Here is a 13826-nt window from a genome sequence, read left to right as displayed (position 1 = left end):
GAACCTCTGCATCCAGCCAGCTTTTACCTGCTGAAAAGGTAAAAACACAGCAGTAGCACGTCAGCTAAGGGTGACAAAGTAGGCCATGCACGTCAAGTATCACAGTAAAAACTTAAAAAAATGAAAAAAAAAAGCTATTCTGAACAAGGTTACTTCATCACTGCCTGAACTGCTGGGCTTAGTTTCTCCCAATGACTGGAGTGGGCCCTTGGCATGGCAAGACCTGCACAGGCACAGGAGGTGACACCACTATTAGGGACAGCAGCGACACAACAGCTCATCAAGTACTCCCAAACTAGTCCAGGAAAAATCAAACAAATTACAAAGAACCTGTGAGGAACCACTACCAGTACTGGGAGGTTTCCTACAACCTCTTCCTGGCATTTCTTTAATCAGAACAATCCTTGGGATCACTTGAGAAGCATCTGCAGGTGCTTTGACATTTTTCCTGATGCCATTTCTCCCCAGGTCTGTCACACACCCTCCAAGCAATGCATCCCAGCAGGGGACAGGCCCAGAGATTCCTGGGAACAAAGAGTCAGCTGTCCCTACCACAATGGTTCATTCACCCCACTGACTGCCCTGGGAAAGGAAATGGGACATGTGGAGCATGCAGGAACAGAGGATGGAGGATGGAGACAGTGGCCACAGCCAGGACCTGCTTTAGGTACTCCCTAAATGATGAAATGCAAAGAGGAAAATCCTCAGGGAAGCCCAAGACTACAGAAATACCAATAAAAGCTTGGACTTAAATATTACACATCAAGACAACTTCCTGACCTAAATTTTGTATATTCTTGATATAATCTAAAATCTCTTATTGCAAATTTTTCATGTGCTCCAGAATTTGACAAAGGATCTTTCCTCCACGAATTTTCCACAGCAAAGAAGCCTGGAATCACACTAAGTTGAAACACTCTCAACCTTATTCAAAACTCAGTCCTAGAATCATCTCATTTAAAATCTTTCTATGAACAGATATTTTACATCCTTCTGAAATACATAGTAACATCTCACCATGAGCTGCACAGGCTCTTAAAGCAAAAAAAAAAGAAAAAAATCACATAACCTACTCCAATAAAAAGTAGAGCTAATATTTTATAAAGGGGCAAGAAAGGATAGGGCTGCTCCAGGTATTAACACATCTGCTGGGGCAGCTAAGGAATTGCTGTGAGAATCTGATGGAGATATGTTTGCTATGAAAGTGTGGGTGGGAAATGTTGAGGGCAGCAGCTAGAGAGCACAATTATTTACTGTAGTCAGGAAAGAACACCTCCTAGGAGAAGACAGTCATTATTAGCTTGTTAACAAACATAGCCTGAAGTAGGGAACTTTTAGAAGTCTCTGAAACTCAATTCATTCCACCTAATATTCATCACCTAGAAAAGAAAGAAAAAGCTCCAACAGAGTCATCTAAAGATCATGCTGCTATAAGATGCACATGCTCAGAGATAACATTCTGTAGTGACTATTAAACAAGTGCAGAAAAGCTGCAAGTGGCATATGTGTGTCAAGGAGAGGGACCAGAAAAAACAGATTTGGAGCATTTTGAGAAGAGGACAGAAAAGAAGAAAATGGAAGGGTGTGGATGATCAGGAAGAAAGACCCAAGCTCTTCCTGAAAAGCTATGTGCTATTTTTGTATTCTCAACAAGACAGACCAGCTAACGTCACCTCAAGACTGCTCTGTAGTCAAACTCCAGGCTGCTGAGCTCCATCTTCCATTGAAGAGGCAAGGAAAATTACTCCTTTATTAGTGCATAGCACCAGCTGCTGCTAGCCAAATGGTGAACTTGCTAAGGCAAGGGACACTGACTTTAATAAGGTCTACAACTATCTGAGTCAGGTCAACCTTTCTGGTTTGAGCCCCAGCCTTTGGCTAATTTTTGATAAAGTGGAAGGTTCCCAGGCCAACACATCCCAGCAGTCTCAGCAGTTCCCAACCCTGCACACAGGGACACAAGGGAAGGCACAGCTGCTCAGAGTTCATCTACAGCTCTCCTCTATCACGCTACTCACCACAGAATAAAAGAAAACAGCATTTATCTCCACAACACACCAAGTGTCTCACAATTACCTGATGATCTGAGCATGTCCCTACCCACTTCCCTCTTTTATTTTTTATTTTTGAACTTATGATGCCTTTACAACAGCGCTCTCTGCTCTGCAGAAACAATATCCCTCACAAGTGTATTGGCTTCCAACCATCCAACCTCAGCACAAAGGATCAAAGAATTCCTTCTAGACTCTCTCAAAAGAGGGCAATTGTTTTATGAACTCTTCACACAACCAGTGCTTCAATAAAGCTTTGCATTGTGGGCATAAACCTGTACTTAGGCCTGTGTGAATTCCTACATTACAAGGGTAGATGTTTGAAAGGTATCAAAATTTCTTTAGACATAATAGGAAAGAAAAACTTTTCAAAAGAAAAAAACCCATTAATATGTGTCTTGTATCTGTGTTCTTTCTTTCCTTCTTTTCTTCAAGTTGCCAGAAAGGAAAAACAAATGGATCTGTTTATCAAACTATGACTAATTTCCACTGCATGGACAGTGTTTGATCAGGAAAATATATATAAAAAGCTAGAACTTTGTTTACTGGAGCAGCTTTACATGCAAGAAAACTGGTCACCATTCAAACTGTAAAAGAACACTTTGCAGGCTCAAAAAACCACATTTCCCCTCTTACTCTTTTTTGTTGTCTGTTTAATTTAATATCTGTAGCAAAGCTTTGATCCTGAAACCTCTTCCTAATGGGGGATTCTTGGGCCAAAGCAGTAAACCCTTAAAGTCACTGATGTATGGTTTGAGCAGTTAAAGGTTCCTTCCAAAAAATTCAAAATCAACTATGTATATTTTAAATATAAAAGCAATTTTATACACATTATTTTCCTTATTACTAAGATAGGCTGAAAACCTTTGGAATTAAAAGTTCTGTACTGGTATGTGAAATGTTACTGCAGACTTGCAAAATTATTTTTAACTAAATAAGCAGTTTGTATAACATTACACTTGCAATGTTTGCCACAAAAACTTGTCATCATCTGAGTTGGTCACTATAAAGCAAGAATTGTGCTATGATGTTTTCATGGAAGACCAAGTTTTCCCTCCAAGGTTTTTAACCACAGTAAAACCAAACACCAATTTAAACATTTTGGGGAGAAATGACAACTTTAGAAGTGACCCTTGGTATACGACTTCTGTTGAATTCACCTAAGGTATTCTTACATGGTACAGGGTGGAGAGAAGTAGAGAAGTAAAGATTCATTTGGTGTTCAAGTGAGAAGTTTTCCAAGAATGCAAAACACAGATCTAGCCAGAATATATTGAGATGTGAGAGCTGTAATAAAGACAGCTGTGTGTTTCCTTGTGTTCCTGGCTCAACAGGAGAAATTCCTGCAGAAATTAGAACCTCTGGAGAGCAATTAGTGCAAACCACTAACACAGGTAACAAATCCTGTTCTCTGAAGGAAACAGTGTATATTGGTTTGTTCTGGTTCAAGATACATGAAACAAAGAGAAACTGCACAGGAAAATTCAGGAGGGCACATCTTGGGCAGACACAGGCTCTGCCTGGAACAAGGAAACTGGTAAAAAGAAGCACTTGCTGCTGGAAAACTGAGGCAACCTGCTGGGCCCAACATGTGAGCAAAGGTCTAATATATCTAAATATGATTTCTAAATATTTCTCTGGAGCACTCTAGCTGTGTTGAGACAGAGAGGAGGAACTGAAAGGGCACTGCTGCTGCAGGTCCCCAGTGGGACAGGGGAAGGTGAAGTGCAATGGGATGCTGCCTATGGGAAGAGGCCATGCCAACCCTGGACACTGGGATTGTTGTCTTCCATGGATCTGACAGGGAACCTGCAAAAAACACTTCACATACACTGCTCTGCCACAGACAGGGCAGCCAAAACATGGGCTGGCACAGGACAACAAAAACTTAGCAGGAGAATCCACTCCTCTGCTAGATGGCCTAACTACTTCTCCTGAACTTCTGGAGCTGGAAATACTCACACTGGAAAAGCTTTGCAGGGAAATCATGTTTGGCTGTTCCTGGTTCTTTTGAGGTATTTGTTTATGGCAATACTAGAAACAGGATAATGGCGAAAGTCACTGGCTGAGCCAGGAACAAACTGGGCCACCACCAGTCTACACTGGCTCAGGAACAGCTAACTTCCAAAAATAAAATTAGAAAATAACCAGTTTTAGGTGACTTTAACACCAAGTTACTTTGTTTAGACATCAAAGCTCAGCACTGCCTTCTAAGTGCTCAAGACTAAACAAAAGAGTTTTTTTAGCCCATTCCATATTTGGGGAAATAGACGTAACCAGTACTTTGCCCTAACTGGAAAAGTCAGGATAACAACCCAGTGTCCTCTTTGCTGCCCAGGCTGACATTTCAAATGGCCATTAAAGTCTTTCAAAAGCCTATTGGGCAAGTCCACACTAACCAGCAATTTGCTACAACCACCAAACTTCCTTTCTATGTCAACTAAGACTATGGCAGCGAGGAAACTTACACAAAGTCTTCAAGGAAACAATCTGCCAGAGTCCCTATCTGGGGGCAATGTACTGACGGCACTATCTCACCAGGGCTGAACACCTTCAGCTGGCCAAAACACGGGCTTATTTCCTAGTGTACGCTTGAACTGGTCCCCTTAGCTTGGAGACATTTGTTATCTTTGAACACGAAACAAACCAAACGCAGCAAGCCCACGCTCAACAAGAGCAGTACCTGGAGCTCTGGTTCCACTATTGGTGAAGTCACTTAAACTAACAAAGCGGACATAAAACAGCACCCTCAACATTGGCAACAACTGCAAAGGTACACAAATGACTCCATGCACTATAAATAAGCCGTAGACGAAAACATAAACTTTTTTTTTTTTTTTGTTCAGTCTCCACTGCCCCCTCCCCGGGTACCGCGGGGGGCATCACGGGGAGGGTCGCGGTTATTTTGGAATCCGAGCCTTGGGCCCCCTCCCCGGACCCGGGGCCGCTCGGGGCTGCCCCTCCCCAGCCCCGGCCCTCGCCCCCCACCATCCCTCCCTCTCTCCCTCCTTCCCTCAGCGGGGAGGGGGCGGCATCGCCCCCCGCCCGCGGCCCGGCCCGCCCTCACCTGCCAGCGCCAGGATCTGGGCCTTGTGCAGCAGCAGCCGGTCGCCCCACTCGCCGGGGCTCTCGTCGTCCTCGTCCGCCGCCTCCTCGGGGTTGCGGTACACGGTGTAGACCTTCTGGTTGTCGAAGTCCTGCTGGGAGGTGGGGCTGAAGTCCCGCACCCGGGACACGGGCAGCGCGTAGCACACGTTGTCCTCCAGGAACCGCACGAACGCGTACATGGTGCGGGGCGGCCGCGCGGCTCCGCGCCCGCCGCCGTATTGTTCCTGCGGCCGCCTCTGCGCTCGGCTGAGCGGGCCTGGCCGCGCCGCCCGCCGGGCCCCAGACGGCGCCGGCCAGGCGCGAGCAATCCAGCGCGGAGCGACGCGAGCGGGGCGGGCCCGGCGGGGGCAGCGGGAGCGGCCGCGGCCCCTCTTGGTGCCCGCCGCAAACAGCGCCGCACACAGCCCCGTACGGCCCCGGCCCCGCTCGGTGCCCGCCGCAAACAGCGCCGCACACAGCCCCGTACGGCCGCGGTCCCGCTCGGTGCCCGCCGCACACAGCCCCCTGCAGTCCCGGCCCCGCTCGGTGCCCGCCGCACACAGCGCCCCGCACGGCCCCGGCCGCACACAAACAGCGCCCCGCCCGCGGTCCCTCACGGCCCCCGCCCTGCCGGCCGCCACCCTGCAGTCCCGCACTGCCCCGGCACCTCCGCCACGGACGCGGGTCCCGCCTCCCCCGTCCCGAGCCTCGGCCGAGCTCGGCCGCAGGAAGGGCCTCGGGAAGGTGTTTTTGTCCCCAGGTTGAGAACTCCGTACGCGTGTGCCGCAAAAACAGGCTTTGTTCCACAGAATTATCCAAACAATATTGTGCTGGAAGAGGCCTTAAAGATCGCCTCGTTCCAGCCCTGCTGCCCCGGGCAGGGACAGCTTCCAGTGGACCAGGTTCTCCAAGCGCCATCCAGCCTGGCCTTGAACACTTCCAGGGATGGGGCATCCATGGACAGCCTGTACCAGGGCCTCACCACCCTGACCACCCTAAAGAATTTTTTCCTGCTATCCGATATAAACCTACAGCCTTTCATTTTGAAGCTGTTCCCCCTTGTCCTGTCACTACACGCTCTTGTAATAAGTCTCTCCTCATCTTTCCTCTTAAGTCCCTTTCAGGTGCTGCAAGGCCATAGTAAGGTCACCCTGAAGCCTTCTGCAGGCTGAACAATCCCAATTCTCTCAGTCTTTCCTCCTTGGAGAGGTGCTCCATCGCTTGATCACTGGAGGAGAAACAGAGGGGTGACACATGGTGGGATTTGTTTCAAGGGCCAGGGCAGAGCCAGTGAGTGCAGGGAAAAGAGGCAGGAGGGACCTGTGTGAAGAGAGAGAATCCTTCCTGGCCAGACAACAGAACCCCACACTCATCTGCCACTTGGCAACAGCACTGGAGCATCAGCTTCTACATGGAGGTCCTCGTGGGAATGCAGAACCACCTGCACTCCATCATTCCCCTGTCCTCTCCCAAAAGAGCACAGAGAAATGCTGTGCAGGTCTGTCAGAACGAGGCTTAGAGACGGCACAAGTTTTATCACAAATTCTCAAACTTTTGGAGACTCTTAGATACAAAGTATGGATGTTTGGAGGTTCACGTATGAAAAGGGTAATGTGGCAAAATTGCTTATGGTTCAGAGCAAACTCATACTGCTGTTGTTAGTCCTGAGATCTGTTTTATCCAACCAGACTTAGGAACAGAACAATTGCATGGGGAGAACTATGTCATGTAAAAATAGAAAAAAAAATCACAGAATGACTACAAGAGAAGGGCATCACCAGTTTTTTGTTTGCAAAACACCAACACAAAGTGAAACCAAAATATAGCTTCTTTGTGGGTTTTCCCTGGGCATTTGCAGTACTATCTGTGCCCATTGCACTAAGTAAAACCACACTGCGCTTGTTTTTCCTGGTTATCTTTTATAAACTTCCTCCTACATGGGGTCAGACCACAAGCTGGAAAACATGGAGTTCAGTTTTGACTGAGCACTGGCACAGGTTCCCAGAGAGCTGGTGGAGTTTCTGTCATTGGAGGTAACTCAAAAGCATCTGGACATGGTCTTGGGCAACCCCTTGAGCAGGGGCTGGATTAGGTGAGCTCCTGAGGCCTCTCCCAACCTCAGCCATTCTGTGACAGTGCCTGAAACTTCTGGTTGTGCCCAGCAGAAATCTAACTTAAACAGCACATGAAAACATAAGGAATCTATGCAGGTGTAGTTAAGCCAATGTAAGTATTTCCCCAACAAGCTGCAAACTTCTCATACAGTAATGGCAGCTTTATTATTTTAGCAATTACAGAGTTTTGCAAATACTCCAGTTTAAGATTGGGGATTTAAATGGCAGTACTTTATGTTAACAATAAAGTATTGCCAGACTCGTGTGTAATTACAGGCAAATATAACTCTGCTACAAAGTATGGATGACAAATGTATTCTAGTAGCAAGTCTGCAAGGGAAATGAAATTCCAGCAAGGATTGTGTTGCTGATCAAACAATACCAGCTGCTGTATCTCTGCTGTCTCCTCTACCTCATGTTACAATGGGGTACAGGGAGCTGCAGAGAGATGACAGGACAGGCTGATTGCTGGAATTACTCCACGGACACTGGGAAAATGATGTGAAGGACAATTTTGGTCTACTGAGTTCAGTGGCCAGTGAGGGATTGGGTAGGCTGCCTCCTGCCAGGACTGTATTCCCTCCACAGCTGAATTCTATTAGGGAATAGGAACTCAGAGCAATGGTAAAACTGGACATAAAAGGAAACAAAGAGAACGTCAGGACTCAAAAATTAGTTTGAGTTGGAAGGGGAGAGATCTCTTTGGGTATCCAAGGATGCCTGGATAATTTGTCCCAATGAAAGGAAACCAAAAGACTTCATGTGAAGGCAGCTAGCATCATAGTGGGTTTGTTGGTTGGTTGGTTGGGGCTTTTGGGGAAAAGGAACACTCTAATCTGGTGTTTACAATATTTTATGTTTGAATGTTCAATTACAGCAAAGACTGTAAAGATTTTTGCATCAGCAGCAAAAAAATAAAAGGTCTCAAATCCTTTAGGCAGGCTGTTTCACAGTTCTCCACTAAAGGACGTTTTTGGGAACAGATAAGGGTCGGGATGATAAATGCATGTTTACTCTTGGTCCCTTGCACACACGTTGAGCCAGAAGCATTATAATGCTAAAGAATTAATAATGATTGCATACATTTTTTTCTTCTGCCTACAAGGAACAAGTGTTAATTTCTGGCTTTAAAATCTATAAATAATCCGCACTGGTTAGCTGTGAAGCTGAGGAAAAATCCATTAAAGCAGCGAATGAAACACAAGTCACTTGTCACTCCTGTCTTTTGGACCTTTCCCATTTCTACTAATGGTTAGCCAGCTGCTTTAACACGGAGTTGAGCTTGAAGTTTAAAGGTGCAGAGCTACTTTAAAGGTGTAGATGTTAAAACTCCTTGTAAAGGAAATTACTGGAACCTTACTGGATTTAAATCCCTGAGCCAGTCCAGCCTTTTAGAAACAGCACAGCCCTGCTGAGAAGTAAATTGTTGTACTTTCAAAATGCAAATGAACCCTCAGCTGAGAAAGTAATACTGTCACTCCAAGAGTGGAAAAACCACAAAACAGTCCCAGCCCTTGTGGGACTCCTGAGTGGCTCTTTCTTGGAACACTACTTATATTTTGCTGGTGTTATTTTTCTTGAAAAGTAAAAAAAGCATTCAAGCAAAAGCGGATGTCCGCAGCTTTCATGTACACTCTGTGTTTTCACTTAAAGATACAAAATGAAAAGCTAATAGTTCCAATTAAAGTTAGGCAGGTGCCAAATCTCTTTTCCCAGCAAAACATTAAAACTAGGCTCATCATTCACATTATTGCATATTTAGTACCAAATTCTCAAAGGATACCATATTGATTTTAAATATGCTAAAGAAGACATTCCCATTTTCTTTTAATGTTCCAGTGGAGGTGCTTCACTACTACCTGACTCTTCAGCAGTAACCATACATTGGACTACAGCTAGGAATCCCTACACATTGAACATGTGGTTTAGAAAACTATTGTTTTCTTGTGGATTTATTTGTCCTTCAGGTAGTGCATTTGTTACACAACTGTTTTTAAGCTCAAATATACCTCGGAGGAAAGACATATTACCAATTTTTTGGGTAACACTGTGTTGGAACAATGGCATTAAAAGTTATACAGGTTAAAGAAGAGCTCAGCTAACAAGCACAAGAACTGAAGACTGTTCAAAGGTTTATATATGTTCAGGCACACAATATACTCACAATCTGGCTAATTTTTATGAAGAATATGATTGGTAGAGTGGTCAGAAGATACTTCCATTCCATAGTGTGCATTTTTTATCAAACAATGGAGTGCAAGACAAAGTAATTTCCATGTATAAATGTATTTTCCTCTGAACAAAGTCATGTACAGATTCTAGGTGTTTTGAGAGAGAGAGTGGTTGGAAGGAGGGAATCTACTATCCAGATGGAACATTCCAGAGGGTTGTTCCCCTTTGTATTTTAAAATAAATTTTAACTCCTGAGCCACTGTCACCGCACTGTGCTTTCAGCATCACAGTGATTGCATGTAAAAATACAAAAAACCCCAAAAAAAAGGTCCTTTCCTGTGTGATCTTAGAAGATGGTTAAGAAAATATTTGTGTCCATATATAATTCCAAAGCAATCCATTACCAAGAGTAAGGGAACCTAGATTACACAGATAAATTCTGAAGATTTAATCTTTTGAGATCTATGGCCTTAAACCATCCTCAGTCCCAATTCCTCAGAGTGATCTAACTTTTCTCAGGGCTGTGGATACTAGTCAATCATCTTTTACAGTAAACTCTCAAACCCTCACAGAATATTCTTTCAAAGAAATGAAACCCTAGGCACATTTCATGGATCCATTCACATAGGAGACACTTATTTCCCAGCTGGTGCATTCTGTAGCATGAAAAGGTAACGATTAAGCCAAAGTGTCCACAGGAGAAGGCACTTTTCTCACTGTTAATGACTGGCTGGAGAAAACAAGGACCAAAGAAAAAGCCAGACAGTCATTAACTGCTGAAAATTCCTGACCTAAAGGTCATTATTACTATTATAAAATTGGAAAATAAAAAAGTAATTATTGTCTTTGGGTCTTTATATGTATTAAAAATATAAAATTCCAGTGTCTGTTGCTGTGGATACTGGTCTGTAAGGTACTTATCTTTCCCATTCTGGCAGGCTATGCAATGGATAGATCTGGGACTGGCAACCCTTCAGGAATGTGTGCCAGACTGTATTTTCCTCTTCCAAATTACAGGTTAAACGTGCCCACAGAAAGTCAACAGGAACCAGGAGACGCTGCCAGTCGGCACCATCTCTCCTCGGTGAGAGCAGCAATTCTCCCACTCTCACCCAGCCCTCTCTGGGAGCTGCAAATGACTCTCAAACACCGTGTCTTTCAGCTCCTACCCTTGTGTACACCATTCCAAATCCTGGTAAATGCCATCTTTTGCACTCAGGTAAAATGCTGTTTTCCACGTGATAAACTCCTTTCCTGTGAGGAGGGCAGGGAGGGCTCTGTGTGAGCTGACTCGTGCATGGACTCACCTGTAAAACGCGTCCTTCAGGTGCCATTGCCACCGTCTGCAAAAACTGCTCTGGAGATGACATTGCTCTTGCAGCCCAAATGATCTTTATTGCTACTACCATCCACTGATGGCTTCAGCCTATATATTTTCACTCTAACTGGAAATTTTATTTGAGATTTGCCCTTTCCTATTATAAACCAGACATTCCCCTGACTTTTGACAGGCATTTTACTAATATGACTCTAAAAGTAGCTTTACATACATAGATTTTGCACCACTGCAAGAATTTGATTCCTTCTGCACTTCAGATGAAAAAGTGACTTTATTTTGGCAAAGACTAAAGTCTTTTTGTAACCTTTGGGCTTCAGTGTAAAATATCATTACTAGACATTGCCTGTGATTATGTTATGGTTTAGACAGATCATCTAAGATGATATTAATGACCCTTTTTCATAATATTTTCTTTTTGGTTTTCTATTTTCACATCTGTGCAGCACTGTTCTGTCTTGAACAAGCAGTTATGTCTCATACTGACAGGGAAAATGATCCTGCAGCCCTTTTTTGCAGAGACCTATTCTGCTTGAGAGGTTCATACAAGTAGTGTAGAATAGACACAGAAGGAAAGGAGGTCAGCTACTAAAAATGCAGGAGCGCATTTTTTCCAAAAAGGTACCTCCACACACTCCCACTTTCCTTTAGAAATCTGATTATAGCAAGAGCGTGGACAGGCTCCAGAGATGGTTCTTGCTGTTTTGGAAGCTTCTGGACAATCAGCAACTGCAGGAATTGGATTGAGTGAAGGCAGAATCAAAACTGCTTAAATAGATATTTTCACAATGCAGTGCTTTTTAATTTATACTCCTGTCATATTCCTTCTAATCCCTTTCAAGACTGGTTTATATTTCATTATAAAGTGAGTTGAGTTTTTAGAAAATGTTCCCAGGACTTAGTGCTCACATCTCACTACTTCAGAAGGTAGAGTTTTCTACTTCTGATGAAAGTCACAATCAGAAATGGACCAGCTGCTCTTCTGAAGAACATCAACTAATGTGAGCACTTAAAATCCTGTTATGGAAGGTGAAAGGGAGATAACAGAGCAGGAATAATCCTTGGAATATTTCAGAAAAGTGCCTTCCTCAGCTGTGCATTGTTAATAATTATGTTTAAATTAAAAGAACAGAAAATGAAAGCTGAAACTTCTGGCAAGTGAAAGTGCTCTCTAATCTAAAATCCTTCACTATGCTCTCTGAACCTCTCCACTCTAAATAAAACCAGACATCTTTATCATGTATGAGTTACAAATGAAGCTGCACCTGGTCTGCTCTAGTAGGTGAATTAAAAAAAACACCAAAAACAACAACACGCAGCAAGCAAATGTGAATTGGAAGGAATTGCTGTGACCCAGCTCTCAAAAATTCATACAAGGGGGTAGCTTGTGATAGACCCCTCCAAGAATTGTTCTAGTTTTTCAAAGCAGAGTAACTCCTTTTATCTCACACAGTGTAGATGATTGGCATTCATCTTTGTCCCACTTACAAGGAAAGTGTTCCCTCAAAATAGAAAATGGCATAGGAAACTGATAATCCAAGAGGTGTTTGAAACCTCAAGGGTCTTCTTGATTTGCTGGTATTTTCCACAAAAGCCTGAGCAATATCTATTGTTCAATAATATTTAACATTCAGGGGAATCAGGATATTTTTTAAAGCATGATCATAAAAAAGGGCCTTTCCTAGGCTGTCCCAGAATTCCTCATAACAAAGAAAGCTTTGTTTCATAAAGAAATACCTTGCACTGGAATACCCTAGGGAAACCAGGGTTTGGGGTTTTTTTAAACAAAGACGGGAATGTTCGAATTCGAGGTTCCCTTTAAGTACTCTTCTAACATGAATATTTTTAAGGATGCTCTATCAAGTTCATGCATGAAATGTCACCCAGCCGTTAGTATATTTCTATGCAAATACAGCTGTGAAAGCTAATAACTGAAATCTGCATTTTTTTCACATTTCCAGTGTATTAAGCAACTTCTCATTCTTTCCTGTTTTGTAACTCACGTTAGCCTCTTGTATCAATAGAACAAAGCTCAGGTTATACTGCTTGCTGCTTGAATTCATCTGCAAACATCAAAGGTGGACATTTGAATAAGCAATTTAATGTATACATTTTTATTCAGTTCAGTATACTGATTTTCTCCTGGTAGGAATAAGAATCCTGCAAGATGACTGCAGAGAAACACACCATTCAGAATATGAATTGGAATATTCTTGCAATGCTTTTCAGTGAGGATGGTGTGATATTAAGATTAGAATCCTGCATATAATCAGATTTTGATGCTTGTACACATACTGTGGTATTTCTTTTCCTTTACAAGGTTTGTATGCAAAAACACGGCAATCCAATATTTGGAACATGCACTGTCTGCAGATACTACACCATCCAAACTGATGAAAAAATAATGTCAAGGAAAATAAGAAAGTGTCTGGGGCACTGCTGCATACAAACTTTGCTAAATTCATCAGAAGTAGTTTTACTGTTCTGAATACAGAAAGTATTGCAAAACCAGTCCTACCAGAACAGAAAGGGCAAACAGGGGTTGTGTCCATTCCTTTATTAAATCTTGGACTAAAGACTAAGTCTTTGGGGGCTGTAAATGTTTCTCTAATCTTTCAAATTCTCTGATGTGATACACACAGAATTTCTTTCAAATGGCCTATATTTTCCAAATTCTCTTTCTTATTATGTACCAGTACATATAAGAGGTAATAAAATAGAAAAGATAAGATAGGTGGGGATTTAATTAGAAGCAAAAAGTGTCACTACAGAGAATATATCACAGTATTTAGGGAACATAAATATAAGGCATACCTTTTTACCCAAAAATGCAAGAGAAAGGACCATAAAGCAAAGGAAATCTGAATTTTTTTAAGGGCTACAAGGAATCAGCCCAGTGCAGTAGCTCAAGATTCTGCTTCAATAGTTAACTGATTGGGAAGTAAGCTAATAAGGCTTTAGATAAATTTTCACTGATGAGAAGTGATGAATTAACACATTTCTTAAGAAATAATACAGTTCAGTAGACGCCCTTATTTGTCCTGCCTCTGACATGGAGGCACTATC

At 43.1% G+C, this 13826-nt stretch overlaps 1 protein-coding gene across 3 annotated transcripts in view; it reads right to left on the bottom strand.

Moving 5' to 3' along the window:
• The window catches only part of LOC115906105 (BEN domain-containing protein 5), a 560702-nt gene that overhangs the window by 26787 nt on the left and 520089 nt on the right, over positions 1 to 13826 (bottom strand). The window contains exon 1 of one of the 3 annotated variants that reach the window (XM_030952999.1): positions 5119 to 5449. The exons of 1 other annotated variant lie outside the window; for it this stretch is intronic. In XM_030952999.1, coding sequence (XP_030808859.1) covers positions 5119 to 5338 — 220 coding nt within the window. In that variant the 5' untranslated portion in view covers positions 5339 to 5449. Of the gene's footprint in view, positions 1 to 5118; positions 5450 to 13826 lie in introns of those variants that run through there. One more of the 3 variants, XM_030953000.1, reaches the window with a different exon arrangement.

This window comes from Camarhynchus parvulus, chromosome 8 (assembly GCF_901933205.1).
Source record: "Camarhynchus parvulus chromosome 8, STF_HiC, whole genome shotgun sequence".
NCBI lineage: Eukaryota > Metazoa > Chordata > Aves > Passeriformes > Thraupidae > Camarhynchus > Camarhynchus parvulus.
This window is presented reverse-complemented; position numbering and strand designations above follow the sequence as displayed.